Source organism: Artemia sp. Qi Xiang Cuo, chromosome 12 (assembly GCF_049724085.1).
Source record: "Artemia sp. Qi Xiang Cuo chromosome 12, ASM4972408v1, whole genome shotgun sequence".
Taxonomy (NCBI): Eukaryota; Metazoa; Arthropoda; class Branchiopoda; order Anostraca; family Artemiidae; genus Artemia; species Artemia sp. Qi Xiang Cuo.
The window spans coordinates 41,823,312-41,848,619 of NC_142805.1; the positions used below are offsets into that span (position 1 = coordinate 41,823,312).

At 35.6% G+C, this 25,308-nt stretch overlaps 1 protein-coding gene across 1 annotated transcript in view; it reads left to right on the plus strand.

Annotated features, from left to right (window-relative positions):
• Positions 1-14,460, plus strand: part of LOC148946127 (branched-chain alpha-ketoacid dehydrogenase kinase-like) — a 57,948-nt gene extending 43,488 nt beyond the window's left edge. Inside the window, exon 5 of the mRNA XM_089098143.1 lies at positions 13,424-14,460. Within this exon, the coding sequence (XP_088954269.1) occupies positions 13,424-13,568 (145 nt within the window). The 3' untranslated portion in view covers positions 13,569-14,460. The remainder of the gene's footprint in view (positions 1-13,423) is intronic.
• Positions 14,461-25,308: the final 10,848 nt, after the last annotated feature.

Consider the following 25,308-nt stretch of genomic DNA (forward strand, 5'->3'; position numbering starts at 1 on the left):
TTCTTACATATGTTTTGTAATGGGAAAAGAGCGCTTGCTTGACGATGGATGTGCGATTGGCATGAAACTTTTAGAGATCGTTCTCTGGGTTAAAAGAATCAGAAATTTTGATATGAAAGGAGAAGGGTAAGAATGCCCGGAAATAGGATAAAAACGTTTTAGCCCTGATCAAGCTTGTAACTTACGGTTGTAAGTCCCTCGGCCAAGTAGAACTTCATACACCAAATTATTCATTTTAAAATGAAAAAAAAGTTCCAAGGTATTCCCCCTCCCCCCAAAAATAGAGCCATAAAGGGACAAAGTTTTTTTTCAGTCGACTCGTAACTTATAGGTTCAACTCCTTGGGCCATGGGAACCCTATTGCAGAAGGGAGCAAATCTTGGCTCCTTCTAAACATGAGCCCTATAAAGAGCCCAACAAATATTATATGCCCTTCCCCCTAGTGTAGGTGATAGTATAAACTTGGGAGGGACTTATTTGACGGGAAATTGAAATTTCTAGCGCCTTTTTAGGATTAAGAGTTGCTGGGAGGTCAAAGAGCCTCTCTCTTGTGCTTTTTTCTACTACTCGACTTTCCCGTAACCCACACGGTATTCGACAAAAATTTTGCGATAGTCATTTTGTCAAAGGCCACTTTGAAAGCTCTAATGAATATACCTATGGACTTGACATCACCCCCCCCTCTAATATTTGGGTTAATGGCTCTTAGTCATGTAAACTACCCATTGTTCACAGACAGGTTTTAGTAGAAAAAGTGGTCGTGTTTGATCTTGATTGTCCAATCAGCTAGGAACTCTCAGGGATTATTTGCTAGGCCATGATTCCAATAGTTTTGCAAGGTCAAGTTCTGGAAACGATACGTATACATGAGTAAATGAAAAGACGCTGTCTGCACCTGATTTTCAGAGTATCCGCAAGATATTAGGAATTTAATTAGGGTTGAATTAAACATTTCAGGGACTGTCTAGGGGGAGGGGTTAATTGGATCATAATGTTTGGAGCGGGAGAGGGGAAGAGATACATCGAAAAACCGTGTCGATCCAGGTCATCAAAATAGCATATCGTTCATATCTCGCTAACGGCTTCGGGGAATAGGTTGAAACCTTTTGTACTATTGGAGAAAGGAAGGGGGAGAGTGGGACTAGAGAACTTCGGATATTGTGTTGGGGAGGGGGTTTAGTGTGATCCATCAGAAAGTTTTGCACTATAAGCTTCTATGGAACTTATAAGGTATGCTCAGTTACGTAGCGTGGTAGGTTGAAAGACAGTATGTGTTGCGTGGTTATCAAAAGAGCGTATGTACAATATCTTGGGAGATGCTTGGGATATCAAGTTGAAACTTTCAGGGAGTATTTTGGAGGGCGACAAGTGGATGTTGTAAAAATGACTTATGGGGAAAGGCAGAATGTAAAACTAAACCAAAATACACTATGCATCCAAGATATCTAAATGGCATATATACAACATTTTGGGAATGGCCCGGGGTGGAGTTGAAACTTTCAGGTTGTAGAAGGAAGAAGGGGGAGGAGCGGTGGGACTTCAAATTACCTCTTTATGGTGAGCGGTGAGTGGCTGAAAATGTTATGTCTCTGACCCACTTAGACATTTTTACAGTGTAAACCCGTGTGTGAATTAGGATTGATTTACGTCTCAGTAGCGAGATAAATCAAAAGACACTATGCGGTACGAAAATTATTAAAATAGTGTATTTGCAATATCTGGAGAATTGTTTGGTGTATTAAAGAGAAACTTTCAAGAGGTTTTAAGGGGTCCAAGCGGGCAATAGCTTTGACCTAGAGTAGGGGTAGAGGAGCGGGGGTTTGTCGGAGATCATTTCTCCGATCCTCCTAGACACTTTTAAAATGTAAGCCTCTTTGGAATGTATAATATATTTACGGTTTAGTAGCGAAGTAAATTAAAGGACACGATGTGTCGCCAAGTGATCAAACAACGTTGTTGCGATGTCCTGTGTACCGTGAGTAAAATATGATATATTTAAAATACAAAAAATAAAATTCCTTTTTTCTAAAGGTAATTCCGACATAAATTAAACGTCCCCTAATTGAGTTCAAATACCGTTTCCAAGAGTTTAAATTCTTAATCAGCATAAAGAAAAACTGCCTTTTAGTTCCAGCCAAAACTCGGCGCTAATCACGGAAGAGGGTTTTGAATTTCGCCGAGAAGATTGGTAATAAAAAAACTACTAAATACACTGTTTTGCAGGAAGTCTAAGTTATAAGAGAGTGTGAACGTTAGAATCATAAGAAATATTTAAAACAAATTATTGGACGAACAGTCCGCATAATGTAGTGAGTTTGCGAACATAATTACAAAGTAGCGGCCCCCTCCACAGGACTTGGGCCAATCGCGAAAAAAGCTAGCAATGCGCAGGAGTTTTATTCGCGTGATATAGTGAAAAAAACTGTTTTTCGTTTCAATTATGGATTGTCTCTATTGCCATCAACATTATCTTTGAGAGCCAATTTATCCTTGCCTTTGTCGTTGTCATTTGAAGTGAACCACTGCTGTACACCTAAATATGTAAGTCATAATAAAACTATTGCTTTTCTATTTGTGTTTATTTTATATGTCTGTATCTAATCGCACAGCAGGTAATTAGTTCGTATGTCTCCAACGGTAGCGCTCCCAGGGATCTGATTTCTAAATAACATTAGAGGTAATTGACGAGAAGATAACTCGAGGAAGCGAGGTCACGCTCCCGGATTGATAGTTGGAGGATTCCTAACCTACCAAAATTCTGCATTTTATTTTCTCGCTTTCAGCGAGTGGCGCAATCGGTATACCGCTTTAAATCATAATATTACATATGGCACAGTCCTTAGCGCTATAAGTGGCGCTATCGTGAACTTATAAGGTGTAAGTTCACAGCCTTAAATCATAATATTACATTTGACGCGGTCAATATTTATTACCACAATTATTAGGACAGCCATAAAAGTTTATCGCTACAAATGGTACGGTCGGAAATTGGAGAAAATCATGCGAACTAATTAGGCTATAAACCTTGTAATTTAAATTTAATTATTGGAAAGATACAGACATATAAAAAAAGTGATTAGGCCTATAACCGCTAAGCTATTGCAGGAAAACCCTTTAAAATATATCATAGGAGATAATAGCCTCCCCCAAAATAGGTTAATTAAAATAATAAATTTATTTTGAGTTATTCAAACGCCAAAAAAAAATGTCAAAAGAATTAAGTGATATATCAATGGCGCAAAAGTTGGTCGCGAAAAAGATAGAAATAGCAGATTCTGTCCCGCAGTACAATGGACAATCAGATATCGACGAATTTAATATCCAATTGGCCCAGTTGTTAGAATTAACAAAAACAGAGCAAAAACAGAAACGTTAGTCGACATGCTTCTATTACGATTAAAAGGCCAGGCCTTAACCTTTCTAAAGCAAATTGAAAATACTGTGGGTGATGACGCCAGCTTGCCAATAAATACGGTGGACAAATTGTTAGCGGCATTTAAAGATAGATTTATCGAAACCAGTTCCACAAATAAATTAAAACACGGAATGGTATGCTTTGACCATTCACAAAACATAGAGAATATCTTGATAATATACAGATTCCAGTAGAAGCAAAATACGGAAAAGGTTCAGGAGAACTGTATGAAAAAGTCACACTAAATACCTTTTTGAAAGGGCTATCCCCAAAACTATATAGAATGGTAATATCCCAAAATATTCAGACATTGAATTTTGCGGTTCAGGAGGTAGAGCGATTGATCAAAGTTGATACAATGGTGGCTAATCACAGTAAAGCAAAAATAAATAGCCTAGGCGAAACAAACGCAAAACTGACCTTCAAGGGTGTTCAGGCGTCTACCAATTTATTTTCAAGGGAAAACTCCCCAGTGCCACAAAAAAATAAAACGCAAGAACCCGCTAAGAAGAAAACAGTACGTTTTCAGTCCGTCAAACAATTTAGTTATAAAAATAACCCTACAATCTTTAGATGCTATATTTGCAATCGCCCTGGGCATATCGCGAGGGAGTGCCGTTATGTCCCCAATCGCACACAAAGAATTGCTGTCGGTAGTACGCAAAATTATGGCAACCATTTGTTCGCAAGAACAAATTTTAATGCCAATGGTACACTAGGCTATAGCCATGGAAGATTGCGCCAAACAGTACCTTATAATGAATACTAACCAAACTTGTACAATCCTCCCCCCCAATCGAAAAGTTATTTACATACTTGAAAACTCAAAAACTCGCCAAACACAATATACTGCGACAATGGTATATAGAAATCCCAAAAATTTGCCGATGGGAAGTACAAATTTTTCAAACCGACGGCAAATAGTTAATTGGCCGACGGGAAATGAAAACTTTTCAAGCCGACGGCATTGGCAGTCAGCGCCAGCAGCCGGCGCTGCCACAGCTAGAGATTCCACGAACATATCCGAATATTTATTGCAGGCACTGACGCATGACATAAATCCACAGGGAAACGTTTCAGGCCCCTCAGAAATATAAATTGGACCCAGAGGGTGCCCAGAATATTTAATAGGTCCAAACCAATAGTAATACCGTCCTGTAGTGATAGTAATAACAAGTTACCTATATTTAATGATTTTTGTGTAGCAAATGTTTACTTTAAAGCCTTAATTGACTCTGGTGCTACTGCAAGCATTATAAACTCATATGTATTTGATATGTTGCCTCCACATATTAGGCAACAAAGAAATTTTAATAAACCCAATTTAAATAGTGTGACAGGTTATAACTTGTATGCTGAAGGCTCAATTTACCGAGACAGAAAGGGATAATAGAGTCTTTTCGACAAATTTTTTAATATGCAATAACCTTCCGTTCGCAGCCATTATCGGCACAAATTTTTTAAGGTCTAATAGAGTACTATTAGACGTGGCAAACGAAAGGCTTGTCTACCCGGCTAAGGTAGGGGAAGGAATTTATACCTTAAGAAATCCTAACAGAGGTCACGAAGACAACGTAACAGTAAATAAAATTTCTGGAGGTATAATGTCGCAATATTTTGAACCTCATGTCTCGCAAGGAGGACATGGCATAACCAGAAATTTGTTCAATTGTTCTGAGAAACATCACAGAGATGATGTAAATTTAAATAATAAGTGGATTGAATCTGCAAGAATAAAAATAGGAGATATGAGACAGTATAGATCAAACGAAATTAAGATAATAGCGGAATTATGGAAAAACATAGTAAAACCCAATGTGACACCGCAAGATGCCGCAATGGCGCAACATAGCATCAGTATGAATCTAATAGACAATGAAAATAAAGATAAATATTACGGATGCGCGATAAGGAAAACAAAAGTCCCTCCCAAAACGATGCAAAGAATTCAAATATCACACATGATGGAACCAGTGGATAGCAAATCTGAAATATGGTTTGCGATCCCGTCAAAGGAAATTCCTGAAAATCTGTTATGTGAAGAACAAATTATAGCTTACGACAAAGGAGAAAGTTTTATTTGGGTAACTAATAACCACGAAAATGATACAATTACAATAAAAAAGGGGACGTGTTTAGTTCAAATCCAAGTTTTATCGGAGAATGATTTAAATAAATGGGAAAACTCTAAAAGAAACCTAGTTAACGGCATTAAAACCTCTAATAACAAATATCCCCTAACTAAATCGCAATTCTTAAACAAATTTAATATGGATCATATTACGGACTTATAACTTAATAAAAAATTTTGCGAATTATTATGTAATTTAAAAGATGTTTTTTCCGCATCTGAAGATGACATCGGACTGATACCATTTTATGAACATTCAATTTTAACGACTGGTAATCCTGTAGCAAAACAGCGATATTGTGTGCCGTATAAGCGCAAAGAATGGTTAAAAAATAAAATCCATTAATTAGAAAAAATGAAATTATACGCCCAAGTATAAGTCCATATAGTGCACCAGTGATCTTGGTACCAAAAAAGAATGGCGACCTTAGACTTGTATTAGATTATAGAGCCCTTAACAAACAAGTAGTTGGCGATAAATTTCCTTTACCAAGAATATATGAAATTCTTGACTCCATTTCAAGCAAAAACAAAATTTTTACTTTTTTGGATCTTGCCCAAGGCTACCACCAAGTGAAAATAGCCGAAAAAGTTGTCTATAAAACTGCGTTTTCTACGGCTGAATGTGGTTCATATGAACACTTAAGAGTACCTTTTGGACTTAAAACAAGTTCAAGCGCGCTATGTTGACCCTTATTACATCTATTAAGAGGATTAAAGAATATCATTCATTTTGTTGATGATGTCACATGTGTGGAAGAAAACGCTGAACAACACTTAGAAACATTAGCTTAGGTGTTCGAGAAATTCAGAGTGGGTAACTGAAACTACCGGCCCGAAAAAGTATATTAATTTCAACCTAAAATTAAATTTTTAGGAGTAGGCTAGTGGTAACACAAGGAGAGATCTACCCAGAACCTGATCAAATAAAATGTGTTGAAAACCTCAAACCCCCAAGAACTGAAAGAATTAAGAGGAATTTTAGGTCTTACTGGCTACTTTAGAAAATTTGTGCGCAATTACGCCCAAATTGCGAAGCCCCTCACGGAATTAACTAAAGGGAACTCCCAAAATATTACCTGGTCCCAGGAAGCTCAAACTTCTCTAGACCGTCTCAAAAAGGCACTCACTTCTGAACCAATATTATTGCTGCCTGATTTCGATAACGGACAATTTGTGGTCACAACCTATACTAGTTCAAAGGGCATTGGCGCTATTCTTTCGCAAATAATCCCGGTAGAAAACCATTATCCTCTAGAGGGAACGCCTAAACAAAAAAAATAGAAAAAGTTATATGCTATTCGAGTAGAAGCTTGTCAAAAGGTTCCTATAATCCACCACTTGGACAAATTTAGACATTATTTAATTGGCAGAAAATTTATACTACGATCAGACCATAAAAGCTTGCAGTACCTGCACACATTTAAAAACCCCACGGGAATTCTAGCTAGATGGACTATGAAAATCCAAGACCTAGATTACGAATTTGAATATTTAAAAGGTGAACAAAATGCAGCTTGCGACTTTTTGAGTAGATACCCAGAAAATATTCCGTCGGAAACTGAGGAAAATGGAGTTAACGCTATCAATGCTAAAGGTAAACATAAATGTAAGGAAAACAAAGATAAAGACACAGTACAGGAAAATAAGGTTAACTATTGTCCCTTGTCTTCAGATAATATAAAAAGAAAGCAAAAATGGGAAGAAATGTGTTTAGCACTTATTAATTATTTTGTGAATGATAATACGTTACCAGATAAATTCAAAACTCTTAGAAAAGAGATAGATAATTTTTATTATGATCTTGATGAAGAAATACTATGTAGAATTGTGACCGCTGAGACAAATAGAAACCAAACCTCAATATTACCTGTATTAACACAAAACTTAATAATAACTGCCTTCAAATATTTTCATTCAGATATAGGTGGACACTTAGGAGTTACGAAAACTTTCCATAAATTAAAACAATATTTTTACGTGCCGTCGGGAATAACAAAACTTAAAGAATTTGTAAGTACATGCGAAGTGTGTAACTTAAGAAAAAATCCCCAAGCTTATCCTAATCCTCCAATGGGAAGAGTCCCGGTAGCGAGATTCCCCTTCGATATTGTCTCATTTGACTTATCTGGAACCAGCGGAGGCTTGCCTGTTTCCAACAGAGGCCATACTTGTATTCTTTCAGTTATAGATCACTTTTCCGGATTTACTTTTGAAAAAGTATTAAAAAATCATGGCGCTTACGCCACAAGTAAGGCGTTAGCGAAATTATTTTAAAAATTTGGCATTCCAAATAAGGTTTTGAGTGAAAATGGAAGCAATTTTGTTTCAAAAGTAACAAAAGACTTAATGAGTTTTCTTAACATAGAGAAATTGGTGACATCTCCGTATCACCCACAAGCTAATGGTAAAATAGAAAATAGGCATAAAATATTTTCGAATGTATTAAGCATGTATACAAAAGACAACAGGAACGATTGGGATCAGTTCTTACCTTATTTAACAAACGTAATCAATACTGCTTATTCAGAAACAACTAAAGACAATCCATTTTATTTACTTTTTGGTGGTGATTTTAGAATACCTATGACGAGATTATTGAATCTCGGCAATATTACAATAACTCGAAGGATTACAAACAAGAATTCATAAATAGGATGAGGAAAACTTATAAAATAGTTAGGCAAGAGTTGGAAAATGTAAAATAAACCAAGAGCTGAGAAACCAACCCAAAGTCAAGGGAGCATAGATTTCAAAACAGGAGATTGCGTCTACCTAAAGAACGAGGCAAAAACGGAAGGCAAAAAACTTTCCAAAAATATTCTGGACCGTACAGAATAGTCAAAAAGTACGATAATGATTATACTTTTGAAATGGTGAACCCCGATAGTGGAAGAACTTACAAAGCACATGTTAGCCGAATAAAAAGAGCAAACTTTCCAGAGAGATGGGTATCACGTCCCTCGTCTACTGATTCGTCAGATGCCGAAAATGAGCCCCCTAAATCAAGATTGGCAGAGCTAAAACCCTTTAATTTCAAGCAAGACTATTTCGAGGATGAGAGCGATGAGAAAAACTTTGAAGAATTTTTAGCTATGAAAAATCCAGTTATCCCCAAGAAAAAATCCCTAATGCCAGTAAGAATAAAAACGCCAAAAGATCCAAAAAGTTCATCATCAGAGAGCGATAGGAAGTACTAAACGAGAAATATTCATACACCTTAGAAATGATCTTTGGTTATTTTCTGTTCCAAGAGAAATTGTTGGAACTTTGTCTTGTTACAATAATACAGAAAGAATAGACCCAAGTTACAAAACAGAATTACTGTTACAAAATGTGGGTACAATAACCATAAAACAAGGATGTCGACTTGTAACTAAGGAGTCAACTGTTCGAACGCCGTTAATTACCACAAACACAAAGATAATAAGTCCCAAAATAACCAACTTCAATGCAATTAACCTGTCGTACACTATTCCCAATATAGAAAATTAGGAAATGAAAACCTCGATATGGTCCAAAATAGAAAAGAATAAAGGGCATTAAGGCTTACAAAAATAAGAGAAGCGTTAGGTTCCCAGATCCCCCTATTCACAAATGAAGACCAGAGATTAACGTATGTGGACAACAGATACGGATTGTTCTCAACCAATTTCTGGTGGAACATACTACTGACCATATGCTTCGTATTCGCGACTTCCCTGACCATAAAAGCCTTACTGACTTTAATTTCGATAACATTTTGAGACCAAGAAAACAAAAATTAAGAAAGGACCACTGGGAAAAATGTGAAAGGTAAAAGTTCATCCTGGAACCTGCTAGTGATTTATACGCCAAGAAATAGGATAGATATTAAAAACGACTGGATACAGATGTCTCCGCTCCTCCTTGCTATGTCTGGCTCCCTCATTGTAAGGTTGTTTACGTAAAACCGTGTGGCTATGACGCTGCAACATGCGTTTCTTAAACAGCACGGACGTGCGTGAACATTGCAGGCATGAAATATGTTGTAAAATTAGACCCCAAACTTAATAATGTAGCCTAATTTATATATAAATGGTTATTTTAAATCTAATATAGAATTAAATGAGTGCTGAGAAAGATTAAGTTAAGTTGTGTAATAAAGTATGCCGAGGAAAATAATAAGGGACATCACTTAAAGTTAAGAGAAGTAATCTTTTATATAAGAGAAATAACAACGCCAGTTTGTTAAAAATAATATATGCATATTAACATTGGCATATGCTTGATATTACCTTGTAGTATAACGTTAACCATTTATTGTAACTAATCGTATTGTTTATTATATATTATTACTATTGGTTTTAAAGAACGTTTGATTCTGCCTCATTATTTTTATTACAGGAAGTGGATCGGACATATTGGGAATCGATTATTACAATGTTTAGTCCAGTGCAGATACAACCTAGTAGCATCTATTTTCATCATACCTCAACCAACGAAGAGTACTCACCATACACTCCAAGCAATTTTCATCCCAGCTTCGTCTACGAAAATAATAGTTACCTTTGATCGTTGTTTCCTCGACACGAACTATATTATGTATCAGGTAACTTTATATTTGAATCTCAGTATCCAGTACATTATCGAACTATATAATCACATAAATCCTGAGAACCCCATCGACCAGTACAAGATATAAGTACCTGGATATCACCCATGATAATCCTTACGGTCACATGAACCACTTGACTGTATAGTTATGATACTTGATGATCTCAAAAATGATTTATATGACGCAGATTCACGCGTCGAATCCCTTTCGACCATCTCTTGGAATCCATCCTATCCCCTCTGTGTGGAAAGTTCATATCCCTGTTATCCCATAAATGTTACGATATAATTTCTGAAAAATGGACCAGGAAACCAACCATTAAATTACAAAGACAAAGCATAACCCCGATGACCAACCCCTCAATGAAAATATACCCATACGACAAGTTAAAAACAATGTGTTGAAGTAGTCACTAAAATTTCATGTCGAACTGTTCCAAATCAGAACCTCAACTCCCCCGTCATTTGCCTAGGAATCACCGCAAAGGTTAATAGACGCATGCCATGAACTAACAGTTTTATAAGAGAACTGTGATCCCTAAGTGCACGAATGAACAATTTTATACGAGAAATACATTCTCTACTTGCCTTAAAATATCCCAAAAATGATATGCGGGGAAGAAAATGAGAGCACTCCCAGTGTTCGACCCCTTAATGATAAGGCACCAGATGAACTATCAAAAAGCAGGAATGAACTCTGATATCATATTCCCACACATGTTATTGGAAGCGTCATTTCTAAGCTGACAATTAGAGAAGGTTTTTCATTTGAATACAATTATGCTCACACATGCGCGTGAGGAAACTGATTTGTAGGTGCTTTAAAAATTTTGCCAAGACGAAAAGAGTGAAGAAGCATAAATCACAATACAAGGATTGAATGCGCTAACGAGAAACTAAGGTGATGGAATAGGTGTGAATTTATATATGTTACATCTTAATAACCTCGATAACTCAAAAATTCCAATATCTTATCATTAAAGTTGCTTAGCAAACATCCCCAGTGAAAGTGTGCTAATGTTACCTGTGAACGTGGTAAACCCACTGTAGTGTGTTTTAAATCGTTCTTGTATATAGTGTCAGATGTTCAGATTGACTTATGTGTAGCGTTTTCGTACTATTCATTTAATGTACCATAGATAGGAAGCAGTGTGCCCTATAGGCAGCAAAATCAAAAAGACTTGTAAAAGGTGAATCCTCAAAAAAATCTTTTGTAAAGGTAGAATAACCCCAACCTTGTTGGAAATGTAAAAGTCATCAGTGTTAGATGTAGAAAAAAAATGTTTAGTATAGTAGCTAGGCTAGAACCATGAATAATCTTAGTCCGGTAGATGAATTTTAGATAGGAATGTATAATAAAATAAGAAAAGTAATAAAGAAAATTTTTAGCACTCCTGATTAAGCTTATATAGAAGTATAAAATAATACAATGTCAATTAAAATTACGTAGGACCAATAGTAAATAAATCGCGAATATTTCAAAAACCAAAGGGCAAGCAAGTCCTAATGACGGGACGTCATTAAATAATGGGAAGGGTAATATGTACCGTGAGTAAAATGTGATATATTTAAAATAAAAAAAATAAAATTCCTTTTTTCAAAAAGATAATTCCGACATAAATTAAACGTCCCCTAATTGAGTTCAAATACCGTTTCCAAGAGTTTAAATTCTTAATCAGCATAAAGAAAAACTGCCTTTTAGTTCCAGCCAAAATTTGGTGCTAATTACGGAAGATGGTTCTGAATTTCTATGAGAATAGTGGTAATAAAAAAAACTACAAAATACACTGTTTCGCAGGAACTCTAAGTGATCAGAGAGTGTGAACGTTAGAATCATAAGAAATATTAAAAACGAATTATTGGACGAACAGTTCACATAATGGAGTGAGTTTGCGAACATAATTACAAAGTAGCGGCCCCCTCCACAGGACTTGGGCCAATCGCGAAATTAGCTAGTAATGCGTAGGAGTTTTATTCGCGTGATATAGTGAAAAAAACTGTTTTTCGTTTCAATTATGGATTGTCTCTATTGCCATCAACATTATCTTTGAGAGCCAATTTATCCTTCCCTTTGTCGTTGTCATTTGAAGTGAACCGCTGCTGTACACATAAATATGTAAGTCATAATAAAACTATTGCTTTTCTACTTGTGTTTATTTTATATGTCTATATCTAATCGCACAGCAGGTAATTAGTTCGTATGTCTCCAACGTACGTTCCCAGGGATCTGATTTCTACATAACATTAGAGGTAATTGACGAGAAGATAACTCGAGGAAGCGAGGTCACGCTCCCGGATTAATAGTTGGAGGATTTCTAACCTACCACAATTCTGTATTTTATTTTCTCGCTTTCAGCGAGTGGCGCGATCGGTATACCGCTTTAAATCATAATATTACATATGGCACAGTCCTTAGCGCTATAAGTGGCGCTATCGTGAACTTATAAGGTGTAAGTTCACAGCCTTAAATCATAATATTACATTTGACGCGGTCAATATTTATTACCACAATTATTACCACAATCATAAAATTTTTATCGCTACACCTGGGAATGATTTTTCGGATCCAATTGAAACTTTCAGGGAGTAGTGAAGGGATGACAAATAGGCCTTGATCTTGGAGGAGGAGTAGAGGTAAGTCGAAATGAAATATGGATCCAGGTTATTAAAATGGCATTAACAAACCAAATGATAACAGATTTGGGATGAACGTAAACTGCGCTTTAAATTTTGTCTCTCCAATCAACTTGTAAATGAAATTACCGAGTGTTTTGACCAGACGGATTTTGTTCTTACATAGGTAAGAACAAATTTGAAACCAGCTTTGACTGGTGACGAAAGTTTTTTCTTCGGCTCTGATAGGCCTGTAACTTACAGTGCTATACAGAGTTTAGCTTGTAAAAGCAAATGGGAGTAGTTTGTGAATAGGTAGAAAATGGTCTTGTTTCAGGTCTCTAATTTCTAATTTTCTGTTTTAAGAACACATTTTGGCGATGAGACTAAGGAACTGTCCCAAATGTTCATCACTTTTGGATTTCTGTCTAACTTCAATTTTAAACCAACACCTACCTGCTTGCCTGCTTGAATCGTAGATTTTTATTCTGTGGTAGAAACTTAGATTAAAGAAACTTAAGTTTGGCAGAACAACTTCAGATAGACTTCATGTCCACACTTACATGATTTATTTTTTATATTATTGTCCAATTCTACATGTAAAATGTCATTTTGAAGTTGCTGTCTTGTTGATGTTTAGCTTATAACATCTTAATGAATATTTTCTGTATTTTGACTTTTCTTTTCAGTTTTGGCTTTGGGTTGCCGACATCTGTTGCGTATGCCCAATACCTTGGAGGTAGTATTCAAATTCAGTCCATGCAAGGTGTTGGAACTGATGTTTATCTCCGTCTGAAACATATTAACAAAGAAGAGGATAGCTTTCGAATTTAGCTTCTTTTTTCAGTGACGTAGAATCTCATACAATAGTATAATCTGACAGGACTCATGTATCTAGAGTGCGGTAAAAATGGTCAAATTTTTAAGGAATCAAAATGAGAATCAGTTTAGTCAAAACGTAAACTTTAGTTCATTTAAAAAATATCAGTTAAAAAGTTCCTCTTTGTTTTTTAATGACTCGCTGGATGTTAAATGATAAAAAGTTTATGTTTCTGTGCTTGAATGTTTTTGGGGCTTACTCTTTTCTGAAATGTACTAACGATGGAAACCTCATAATGCCCACACGGCAGTTTATTAATTCCCATATTTCAAAGTGGCTGTTTGGTAAAGTGGTGGTTGTAGGATCATATTTGTTGTATCAGTCTAAGTTGGTGCATGATGTATGGATAGAAATACTATTTCGCTGTTTATTATGTTGAGGGAGGGAGGGTGTGAAGCAAGAACCGTCGAAGATTCTTGCTTTTAAAATGGGTAAAGAATATGTCGCTTCTGATGCATATTTTTTGAATTTTAAAAACTTCAGCAGAGGTTGGTTGTTCCAAATTTAATCGTCGAAATCGATGTCTTTATGATTATAAGAAAACCTGTTTTGACTGATCTCCTTTTGTTGTTGATGATTGGGGTTTTCGTTTAACCTTGTTTAATTCAAGAACAGTTTAAAATCAATTGTCACTAGGTTCTAAACGAACTGATGTAGATGTAATTTTCGATAAATTCAAGTTGTCTTTAAGTTATATTCGATTGAATCGTATTTTCTAAGGTTCCTCCTATGTTCTATAAGTATTTGGTCCACGAATGCTAGCTGATAAAAGGGCTACTTCTCTAAATATATATTAATAGAGCTGGTAATGTTATCAGTTTAAATTGTCTGTGATTCAATTACTTTTTTTTATTTGGCCATATTCCTCAAAATTTTCACTCTTTTATCCCTATTTAATTATATTCGTTATTACATTTTTTTTTCTTTGGAAATGAAACTGCTAATGTCTTGCCCCTCAAAGACAAAACGGATTTTTTTAGGTAATCACAGGATTAAGCGCTTAGTTCTCAGGTATCATCAAACTTGCTTGTATCTGATGAGAGATGTAGCTAGTTTAACAATAGGATCACCAAAATCGTCATCTACTATTGGTGGCTGGAAGTGACGCCTAATTTCTTATGTTGGTGAAAGACATGGTGATGTTTCGAAAGGGGTTGGCTTTAAAACAATGTATTCTGCATTCACGCCTGGCAGCTCAATGCCGAGCGCAAAATATGAAAACTGGATCGGAAAAACCTTAGATCAGGGAAGTGAGATCTTAGCTGTTTGATTAACCAAAAAACAGGCTTAGTTTGTTAACAAGACTTGCCTCAGTATTGCATGTCTTTTATGTTTATTAGAATAAACACCTTTATTCAGAATACAGCAGAGAAGCTACCCTGTATATCGAATATCGCTTGCTAGTGATTAGTCTGTATTTTCTATTGTTTACTACTTATAAAGAATTTTGATAAGATATTGGCTGTGTTAATTCATAAAACAATTCGGGATATTTTCGTGAAGCTATGTCTCTTACCCCACTTTACTACAGTTACCACCAGATTTTTTGGCTTAGTCCCATTTCCACCATCTTATTTAATTCTTCATATATTTAGGTATTTCTGCTTGTTTGAAACTGCGTTATTGTCCTTTTCTCTCTTATAAAAATAACTGGATTATTTAGTGATCGATGTCTGTATTGTTTGCGTCGCTTGAAAGTGTTAGAAAAACCATTCTTTTTCAGTCACGTGGTAATTACAGTAAAACATTCTTAAAAGTTATATTGTTTTCCGGCTCTTCTTTAGAATTTATGCCTTGAAGTTTAATAGTTTTGGAATTATAAGAGGCTTTATCATTAGCAGGTTGTACTTGTATGCTCCCATGCCGGAATTACCCAACGCATGTGCACTTTCAAGTGGGAAAATTAGTTTTAAAATTATCTATTTTGAACTTTTAAACGCTTAGTCGCAAAAGAGCGTTTTGCTGCAAATCCTATAATCTGTTAAACTATGTTTTAAACCAAATTACATAAATCAAGGGGCCATTCCATTCTTCAGTTATTTGTGCTACAGTTTATAATATTATTCCGACTTTTGAAATTTACAAGCATTTTGCTCAGCATTTCTTACTGCTTTCATTTCAACCCACGTGCCATAGTCAACTATAGCTTACCATGATCTCTGAGTATGATAAGTAATATTATTAACTGGTGCTTACACAAGAATAAAAAAGAAGCAATACATAGCTTTGAATTTGCAAGTTGTGAAAGATATACGCTTGATTTTGCTTCTGTTCTGATGATTTGAATCAAAATATGTCGATTAAAATCAAAAGCGACCATAAGCACTCAATCCCCGCGGTAATTCGTCACCTTTACGGCAATGAAAATTCCAGAGGTTATAGGCTGGAACAACCGCTAAATGCTAAGGAATGGCTGTGATTTTTCATTGCTTTGACTTTTTATTTGCATACATAAGCATAACGATTCGGACAGGGGCTGCATAAAAGCAAAAACTTACAAGATTTACAGCTAGCGAACGGGTTAGGGAAAGTGGAGATAGTTTGGGAAATGGCCGTGCTAATACATTTATCAGTACAAAGAAAAAACTATAAAATTAAAGAATGGGAGAAAATGAAGGCACGCAAAACAGTGAGAATCAAAGGACTATGGAAGAAAAAAATATAGTAACGAAAACCAACTTGAAAGAAGTGAAACAAAGAAACTGTGGATAAAACGAAAAATAAAAAAAATAGTAGCTTGAAAATAAGAATATATTAACAACAAAACTGGAAATTAAAAGAGCCGATCTCCCACGGAAAGCAAAGTAAGATTATGCTTAATTTAAGCTCGTAAAACAAAATTTCTAATAAACTGATGTTTGCTAAAAAAAAAAAAAGAAGCCTATTGCTATTATTATTTTTATGGATGGACTCACAAAGCTGATTCGAGGTTCACTCCATTGCCTACCCACCCTGAACAAGCTATAGCTGAATGTATGTAACACCAATAATCGCTGCACCAATTTTTCATTTGTAGAAGAGCCTCTCTTCGTAGTGTCGTGGTTTCAAACATGGTTTTTCCCCATCGTGAGACCCCACCGGCCCACTTCAGACTTGCTTGGACTAGCAGCACTTAGTCCCTCGAAAGAGAGGAGAGAGTCATCCATCACTTGCCAGTCATCAGTGGTCAGCGGGACTTGATCTCAGGACCTGTACTAGTAGGAAAACTTCGCTCTCCTACCCAGGATTGCTCCCTAAGTTATCTTTCCTTACGCTACGGTTAGACATGCCTAGTATGTCCAAGGGGGTCGACTCCCCTGGGTATGGTTTTGGGAGTCATTACTAGCTGTAGTCCATCCAATCTTGGCAGCGTATTCCACAAGATCAGAATTATTTATTCCGTAACAGATTTTTAAGATAAATAAAAAAATAATCAATCAAATAGCGCTATCTTTCACGATTCTATTCTTGAGACATCTTAATAAAGGTCCTAGTTAAAAAAGAACGGATCAGTTAATAAACCGGTTAGTTCTACAAGGTGCTGGCACTAATTTGTTCTTCTTCCTGGTGTTAACTGGTGAATTGTTAACTGGTAATAGAAGATGTCGGTACTTCAAGCTACCATGGAGAAACTTCCCAAAACGCATTATCAACAAAAAGGGCGATCTCCAAGGGTAGCAAACTTTGAAGATTTGAAAGTAGATTCGTAATCAACAAATAAAAGCAATAAAACAAAACTCCCTGCCTCATCGTCAAGCACAGGGCAGGACGGCTAGCCGAGGCGTAGGTAGATTTTTCACCGTCCGGGGTAACGCTAATTGTCGTCCCTTCCCCCTTAACAACGTAAGTGGTCCTATCGTTCATTAGCTATACTTAAATGATGCCCAAACAGTTGCTGCCCCTGCGAAAAGTGTGCCCATCTCCGCTAATTCTGCCACTAGTTAAGGGGGAAAAGAATCACACTAGCTGTCGAGCTTAAGGATCCAAGATGCGCATATCTATATCTCTAAATGTCCGTAAGACACCCAAAGTTTATGCCCATTATGCGAAATGTTCAAGCTCTTGCCAAATGTGATTTACGTGTTTTCTAAAACTATGGTACACTTCTAGCTCTTTGTGTGCATGTTTTTGCCCTTTTGGAAAAAATTTCATATAGTTTTGACAATTTTCAATAAAGGGGTTCTCTTCGCATAGTTTTTGAAGCAGAATCAATTATTAATACCCCAGGAATCTCAAACGTGTTGTTTTAGATATAAGATGCATCTCGTATTTTTGCTCGAACATGAAAATACCTCTATGATTTATGCCATATTTAGTCATATTGCAGATATTTTGAGTTCATTAGCAGTTGACGATCATATTGACACATCTATAAGAATTCTTCACTTTATACTGTGCTATTCAAAATCGAGATTAATCGAAACTTGCAAAAAAAAAAAAATATTTCACTCTACTTAAAGGTCAGCATTTTTCATGCACATGAGACTTAAACGCCACGATTGTGGTGTGCGATATTTTGACTCAAGAAGTTTTCATAAGATGAAACTGAATCGCTCCTCGGAACCTCAATAGCCGATTCAGCAGGGGCGATGGCAAATGCACTGAGTTGAATGCAAACTGTAAAAAAAATACATGATGCCTTTTTGATGCTGAAATTACAATGTGGTCTTAAATACTATTTTTGGTTTCTAATATTTGTATGTGATGGGCAAATAATTGACTGGTGGATTAACGAGTTTCATATCTTAAACAACTAATACTTTTGTCATGCTGACTTTTCCTCATAATTGCCATTCATTGTGATTGTTTTTCCAGTGACAGGTAGAATAGTTCCTTTCTGCTTACTTAGTTCCTAGACAATATTATCAAAATTTTAGTTGTATTTTTTGTTTTCCTTACAAGTTGGTTCCTTCTCAATATATCCGTTTATGTCTCAATAAAATCCAGGTATTTTAGTACATAATTTGTTTTTGTGCTTTTGTTTTTATGGTTAGGTGTAATATTTTACCAGCATATGGACAAATAGTGACAGCCCTTCACGTCTTTGGGTGCTGTGGAAGCTGCTGCTGTTATTATGTGTGTCCGATATGCTAAATTTCAAATACAGTATTAGTTTTTCTCCATAGTGTGCAGGTGATATTTTTATTCCTTTTACGGAAGTAAGGGAAGGTAAGAAATAAAAAAGAGATGCAAAAAAGAAACATAATTTGGGAATTCAGACTTTGCTGGCAGAAAGCAGTATTTTTAGGCAGAAAGACGGCTATCACGATCTTAGAGAGTGAGGAGGTGATATTTACCCTCTTACAAGAATGTAGAGGTAACTGGGAGGTGAAATGGGAGATATTGCACCATATTGGAGGAGTTTACTGGTATTAAAAACGGGGTTCTGCTGTATGACCTGGGAAGGGGTTGGAGGTCTGTCCTATCAGATTACTAGAGTGCATGGCCTTGGAGGGTGGCGATGTTAGGTTCTTCTGCCAACAACTGGCTGTAGCCATTTACGGCCAACTGCGATTACCTCTCCAAGACTAGGTCTTTCCATACTGCCATCCCGAGGATACTCTTTCCCATGATCAGTTAATGCCTACCCACCACGTACCTGTGACCAGTTATCCACTTCTAACCCTCATTTGTTATCGACACGTTTTCTCTCTTTGTGTGTCACAGGGACTGAGACCCAGCAAAAGTTACTAGTAGTGGAAGTCTACACTGTACTTCAAATCGCATTGCTTTGATTCGACCGGTGAAAGGATCCCTGACAGATATGGCTATTCCCCCAGTTTCTCGGTGCTACTTTGGAATTCTAATATTACAAACGTTCGATACCTGGGGCGTATCAGTCGAATTTAGGAGCATTGTTTGACAAGCCAAATGTTTACATAGTATAATTTTAGACCTATTTCTTCAAAATTTGGCTTAAATACTTAAAGGCAGATGCTGGTAACCATCACTTTTATGTAGGCCAATCTGTTCGCGTATGAGCCTTGTTACCAAGTGGTGTAACCTGTTACTTCTCTTGTTTAAGGAAATATTTCACACCTGTTTCGCGAAAATTGGGCTTGAATCAAAGTCACACCTATCACAATTGTTTTCAACGCAAATAATTTTCTTATATTCTCTCTGGAGGGATTTTTTGGGGAACAGGTACCCACCATTTAATTTAAGATCGAAAAGAGCGTAATCACAACTTATTTCTTGAGTGGTCATTAACCCTCTTTGGCTATACTCGCGAGAATTTTAACCCAATGGAGAAAAACTCATTGAGCTTTCTTGGACCTCATATTTTGGAATTGAGGTCGCAAAGTTGTAGCCCTACTTTACCCCATTTTTCTTTGGCACCTGGATACTCTTGTCCTAAAGACCCGAGGATAAAAGTTTTAGGCGAATCGGAATAAAAAGTGAATGTCTTGGAGGGCCCAACCTTAGAAGGGTCTATGCCCCAAAAGTTGATTTTTTTGTACATTTGGCCCAAGTCCCCTTGTCCAAAAGGCTTACGCTTTTAAGTTTGAAGTTGTTCTGAAAATCAAGTTTTAATGCATTTTTATGGCCGAATGCTGGGAGAGCACTTTTTTTTCTATATTCACAAATGCATTCGTAATCTCTTGGTGCAGATACTTATGGATACAAGTTTCAAACAAATCTAACCAGAAATTTTATTCCTTTTTTTAGCATCAATTTTGGGGACCTAAACTTCTAAACCATTTTGTTTTTGGAAACTGTTTTTCTGTTGGAAAATGACTTGAGGCCTTAATTTTCAGAGAAATCAAGGAAAAAACAATTGTTCGCTTTGGAAAGATTAGTTCAAGTTCTTTAATTTCTTATTAAATCACTACAAGAGAAAATAACTATTGTACAATATGAATCAATGGAAAAGAAAATATTTACAGAGGGTACCTACACAGTGAGTTATACTCGAAAACAGGCACCCTAAAAAAACAAATAATAATAATTATAATAACAAATGATGAAAAGAAATAATAATGCATTAGATATACTCGGAATAAAAATGTGACACCGCACTGAACCCACACCTCAAATCAATATATTACCACATAATTAAAATTTTATCAACAATAGCACCGGCCTAAATGACTTCAAATAAATAAATAATTATCTATAATAACTTATTAGATATAGATTACAGGTGAGAACTTGAAATTCTCCTAGGGGAACTGACATCCCTAGCCATTCTAACATCTTCTATGCACTAGCATGCATTTTCATCGATTTATTTTTTTATATTTAAAATTTATGATAGGTTCCCCAGAGGTACTGAACTCAACCTTAGAAATTCCGCTTTTTGGCTACAGGAGATAAGATATTTTTATTTTAATAAAAACTATGAATGTCTAAAGGGACTAAAATGATTCGAAGGCACTAAAGAAATTTGGAAGGGACTAAGAATGTCGGAAGGCACACGAAAGGAGGCTTAAAGAGACCAAACAAAGTTGGGTGAGTCAGGAAGGGCTAAAGGAGAGAGGAGGAGACCAAGAACGTCAGAAAACGACCCAAGTAAGTCGGAATGGGCTAAGAGAATCTGGAAGGGACAAAAAAAAGTCAGAAGGGACTACAGCAAGTTGAAAGGCACTGAAGGAAGTCAGAAGGAATTAAAAGAGATTTGAGGTGATCAAGGACCTTAGAAAGATCTAAAGAAAGGTCAAAGGGACAAACAAAAAATTGGATTAAGAAAGTAACGAAATAGGCTAATGGAAATTGGAAGAAACAAAAAAAAGTCAAAGAGGCCTACAGGAAGACGCTAAAGGGAGTCGGAAGGGACTAAAGGAAGTTTGAGGAGACCAGGAACTTTAGAAGGGACGAAAGGAAGGTCAAAGGAACTAAGTTAGATAGAAAAGATCAAAGCAAATCGAAGAACTAAAGGAATCTCTAAGGCAATAAGAATGTCGAAAGGAAGTCAAAAGAGACTAGGGAGTCGGAAGGGCTTAAGAAAGGTGGATGAACTAAAGGAGGTCGAGGAAAACTAAGAATGTCTGAAGGGACTATATCTATTTTAGATGTTCTTCAAGTCTATTTTTTCGAGTCTTAGTTTATTTAAATAGTAATGAAAGCTAATGCTAGCAACAAGCGTGGAAGGTCTGTGCCCGCCCCCGCTATGATCAGCTTTCAGTTATATTTTCTTTCTAGCCTATTTTTTTTTTTTTTTCGAGTCAGGTTTTATTTAAATTAATTAAAAAAAACTTTCCGAAAAATGATTTTTTAAAAGAAATTTAAAGGAAATTTTAAACTTAAGCTAAGGAGATACAATTACATTATAAAATAAAAAAAAAAAACGACCAGAAATTACTACTAAAGAATAAAAATAACCAAAAACAAACAGAAATTAAATGAAAGATCATGGGAAAAAACATACAACAGGTAATAATATACATGAACAAATAAATTCTAAAGGAAGCAATGCTTGAATTGAATAAGAAAATCAGGTTTAAAATGAAAACAAATATTTTGCTATCGAAGCATAAATGAAACTTAAAACGAACAGAAATTAAATAAACAATCAATGCAAACAAACATACAATATATATTAATGTAAATGAATAAATAAATCTTAAAACGAGTGAAACTTAAATTGAATATGCAAATCAAGTTTGAATCGAATAAAAATAAGTACAAACAAGAGTTTGGGTATCGTCTCACTGCAGAAGCCTAAAACATACTGCGTCAGTGGTGCTTTACTGAAAACAATTCTTTGAAATATTTTCACTTTTGTAACTTTAAGAAATCAAAAATTAACTAAGATTTTAGGGAATAAATATCAGCATATGTATATTAAATTGACAATGCACATTTTTTTTTTCAGTAAACTCATTTGAATTTTCTTTCAGTAAAGTACAAATTATATTCTGGCTTTTAGAAAGTATTGGGGTTTTGAACCCTACTCACATTAATTTATGCTCGTTTTGAGTTTGACTCTAATATTTATTTTAATTTTTGTTGGTTTTGGGTTTCATTTATTTATTGATACTGATTTGGGGTAGTTGTATGTTTGGTAGATTATATGATAGTCCGGACGCCAGGTGTTGAAAATGTGAACCATAACACGACGGAATCGGGCTGCTACGAGAATTAGCCTACCCTCAACCCCCTAAATTGACCATGTGGATTCAAAAATACCAATGGCACTTGCTTGCGACTGGTGGAACACTCCGAAAGTTGACATTTTATTACATTTTGGTGTTTTATGCAAGAAAATGCATGTTCCACAAAGTTTGAGATGCAGTTTTCCGCTCAAATAAAAATGCCTAGAAGCCATAGAATGTTTTCATAATAAAACTAACACGATTAGTTACAAAAAATGGCAGAGTTAAAAAAATGGCAAAGCTATATGAGTCTTGAACAGTCTTGGAAAGTATAAACAAAATCAAATTGAATGTTAGATATATAATGATATTAATTGTTGAAAGATCCATCAGTTCAAGATTTTTTTTCACTTTAATTTTTATTTTCATTTCAATGCTGTAAGAACTGAAAATAATAAATTTGTAATATACGAGTGATTCGTTTTCAGTGAAGCACCAATGACGCAGAAGGCTTTAGATTTTTACAGTTAAAGAAGGGGGCAATATCCAAATTTTTCTTGTTATTAAAATATATTTGTCTTGACCAATCTTGAAAAGAACTAATAAGTTAAACTGAATATTTGATACATAATGATACTAACTTCTAAAAGTTCATCAGTTGAAAATTTTGCTGTAATTTTAACATTCATTTTCAATATTAAGTACAAAAGAAAACATTTGTAATATAATTCGTTTTCAGAAAAGCGCCAATGACGCAGTAGGTTTTAGGCTTCTGCAGTGAGAAGATACCCAAACTCTTGTTTGCAGTTATTTCTATTCGATTCAACCTTGATTTGCATATTTAATTTAAGTTCCACTCGTTTTAAGATTTTTTTTATTCATTTACATTAATATATATTGTATGTTTGTTCGCATTGATTGTTTATTTAATTTCTGCTCGTTTTAAGTTTCATTATACTCTAATAGCAAAATATTTATTTTCGTTTTAAGCTTGATTTTCATATTCAATCTAAGCATTACTCGCTTTAAGATCTATTTATTCATTTATATTATTACTTGTTGTATGTTTTTTCTATGATTGTTTATTTAATCTCTGTTCGTTTTGGGTTTCATTTATTCTTTAATAGTAGTTTTTTGGTCGTGTAGAGCTTGAATTTTAACAGATATTTGTATCTCCGGAGCTTAAGTTTAAAATTGCCTTAACTTTTCTTTGAAAAACTTATTTTTCGGAAAGTTTTTTTAATTAATTTTTGTTCGTTTTTGATTGCAAAAAGTTTCAAGCTTTTATGGCATGGGGGTGGTGCTTACTGTCCAATTACTCTTGACTTTAAAAAACGGATCTAGAACTTTCAGTTTAAATCGAATGAGGCTTTTTTCAAAGTCTATATGATTACCTCTTTGATAAAAACCTTATATATGAACAATAGACAGCTTGCATAACTTGTGGACAGCGATTGACAAGAATGAATGGATTGAAAAAATAGCTCCAATAAGGGGTTTAGACCATTTCACTTGGTGACCCAAAGGGATCACGACTGTTTGGAATTGACCTTAATAGGAATTTGTGTGCCGAAGCAATTTTGCATCTATCGCAGAGTATGTATTTTAACCTTATAAATGGATAATTATAATATATTTTCTATGTGTTCTTCCCATACAAAACCCCTTCCCATAAGTTATAAACCCCCCTTAATAAGTTATGCCCCAGGGCATAAATTACAACGCCTACCCCTGGGCCCTGGTGGGCTGTGTTGACACCGGAGTTTTTTGTTATCAGAACTTTGAACTATTTTAACAAAATGTCTATCTCAAAATTTTTATCTGATGCATTTAGGGTGTGGAGGAGAAAGAGGGGCTATTTGCCCCTAAATCTCTTTTGACTCTTAAAAAGTGAACAAGAATTTTCAATTTTCAATCAAATGAGCCCTCTCTAAAGTTTATACAAGCATCCCTTCCATAAGAAATAATATGAAGGATTCGGAGAATACTTTAATTACAACCCTTACCCTGAGGGCTTTGGGGGAGTTGTAATCCTCAAAGACCGAATTTCCAGAACTTAAAACTACTTTTAACAAAATGGTTGTCATAAAATTTTGATTGGATGTGTTTGGGGAAAAGGTGGGCGTGAGAGGGGGGTTAGTTGCCCTCAAATCAATTTCGACTATTACTAAGGGCACTAGCCCTCTGAATTTCCAATCGAATGAGCCTTTTTTGAAGTTTCTACGACAACGCCTTCTATAAAAACCTTATATGCCCCCTTGGTATAACTTAAAGCCCTTGCCCTGAGGGTTGTGGGGGAGTGTCCTCCTCAAAATCAAATTTTTTATTTGGAAATCAACTACGCTGAACAAAATAGCTATCTCAAAATTTTGATTGGATGTGTTTGGGGGAATGATGGAGGTGGGGGGGCTAGTTACCCTCCAATCACTTTCGACTATTGAAAAGGGCACTGGTTCTTTGAATTTCCAATTGAATGTGCCTGTTTTGAAGTTTCTAACAGGGCATATCTTAAAACTCTTGCCCTGAGGGTTGTAAGGGAGTGTCCTCCTCAAAAACATATTTTCTATCTGGAAATCAACTACACTGAACAAAATTGCTATCTCAAAAGTTTGATTGGATGTGTTTGGGGAAATGATGGGCGTGGGGGGGGGCTAGTTGCCCTCCGATCATTTTCGACTAT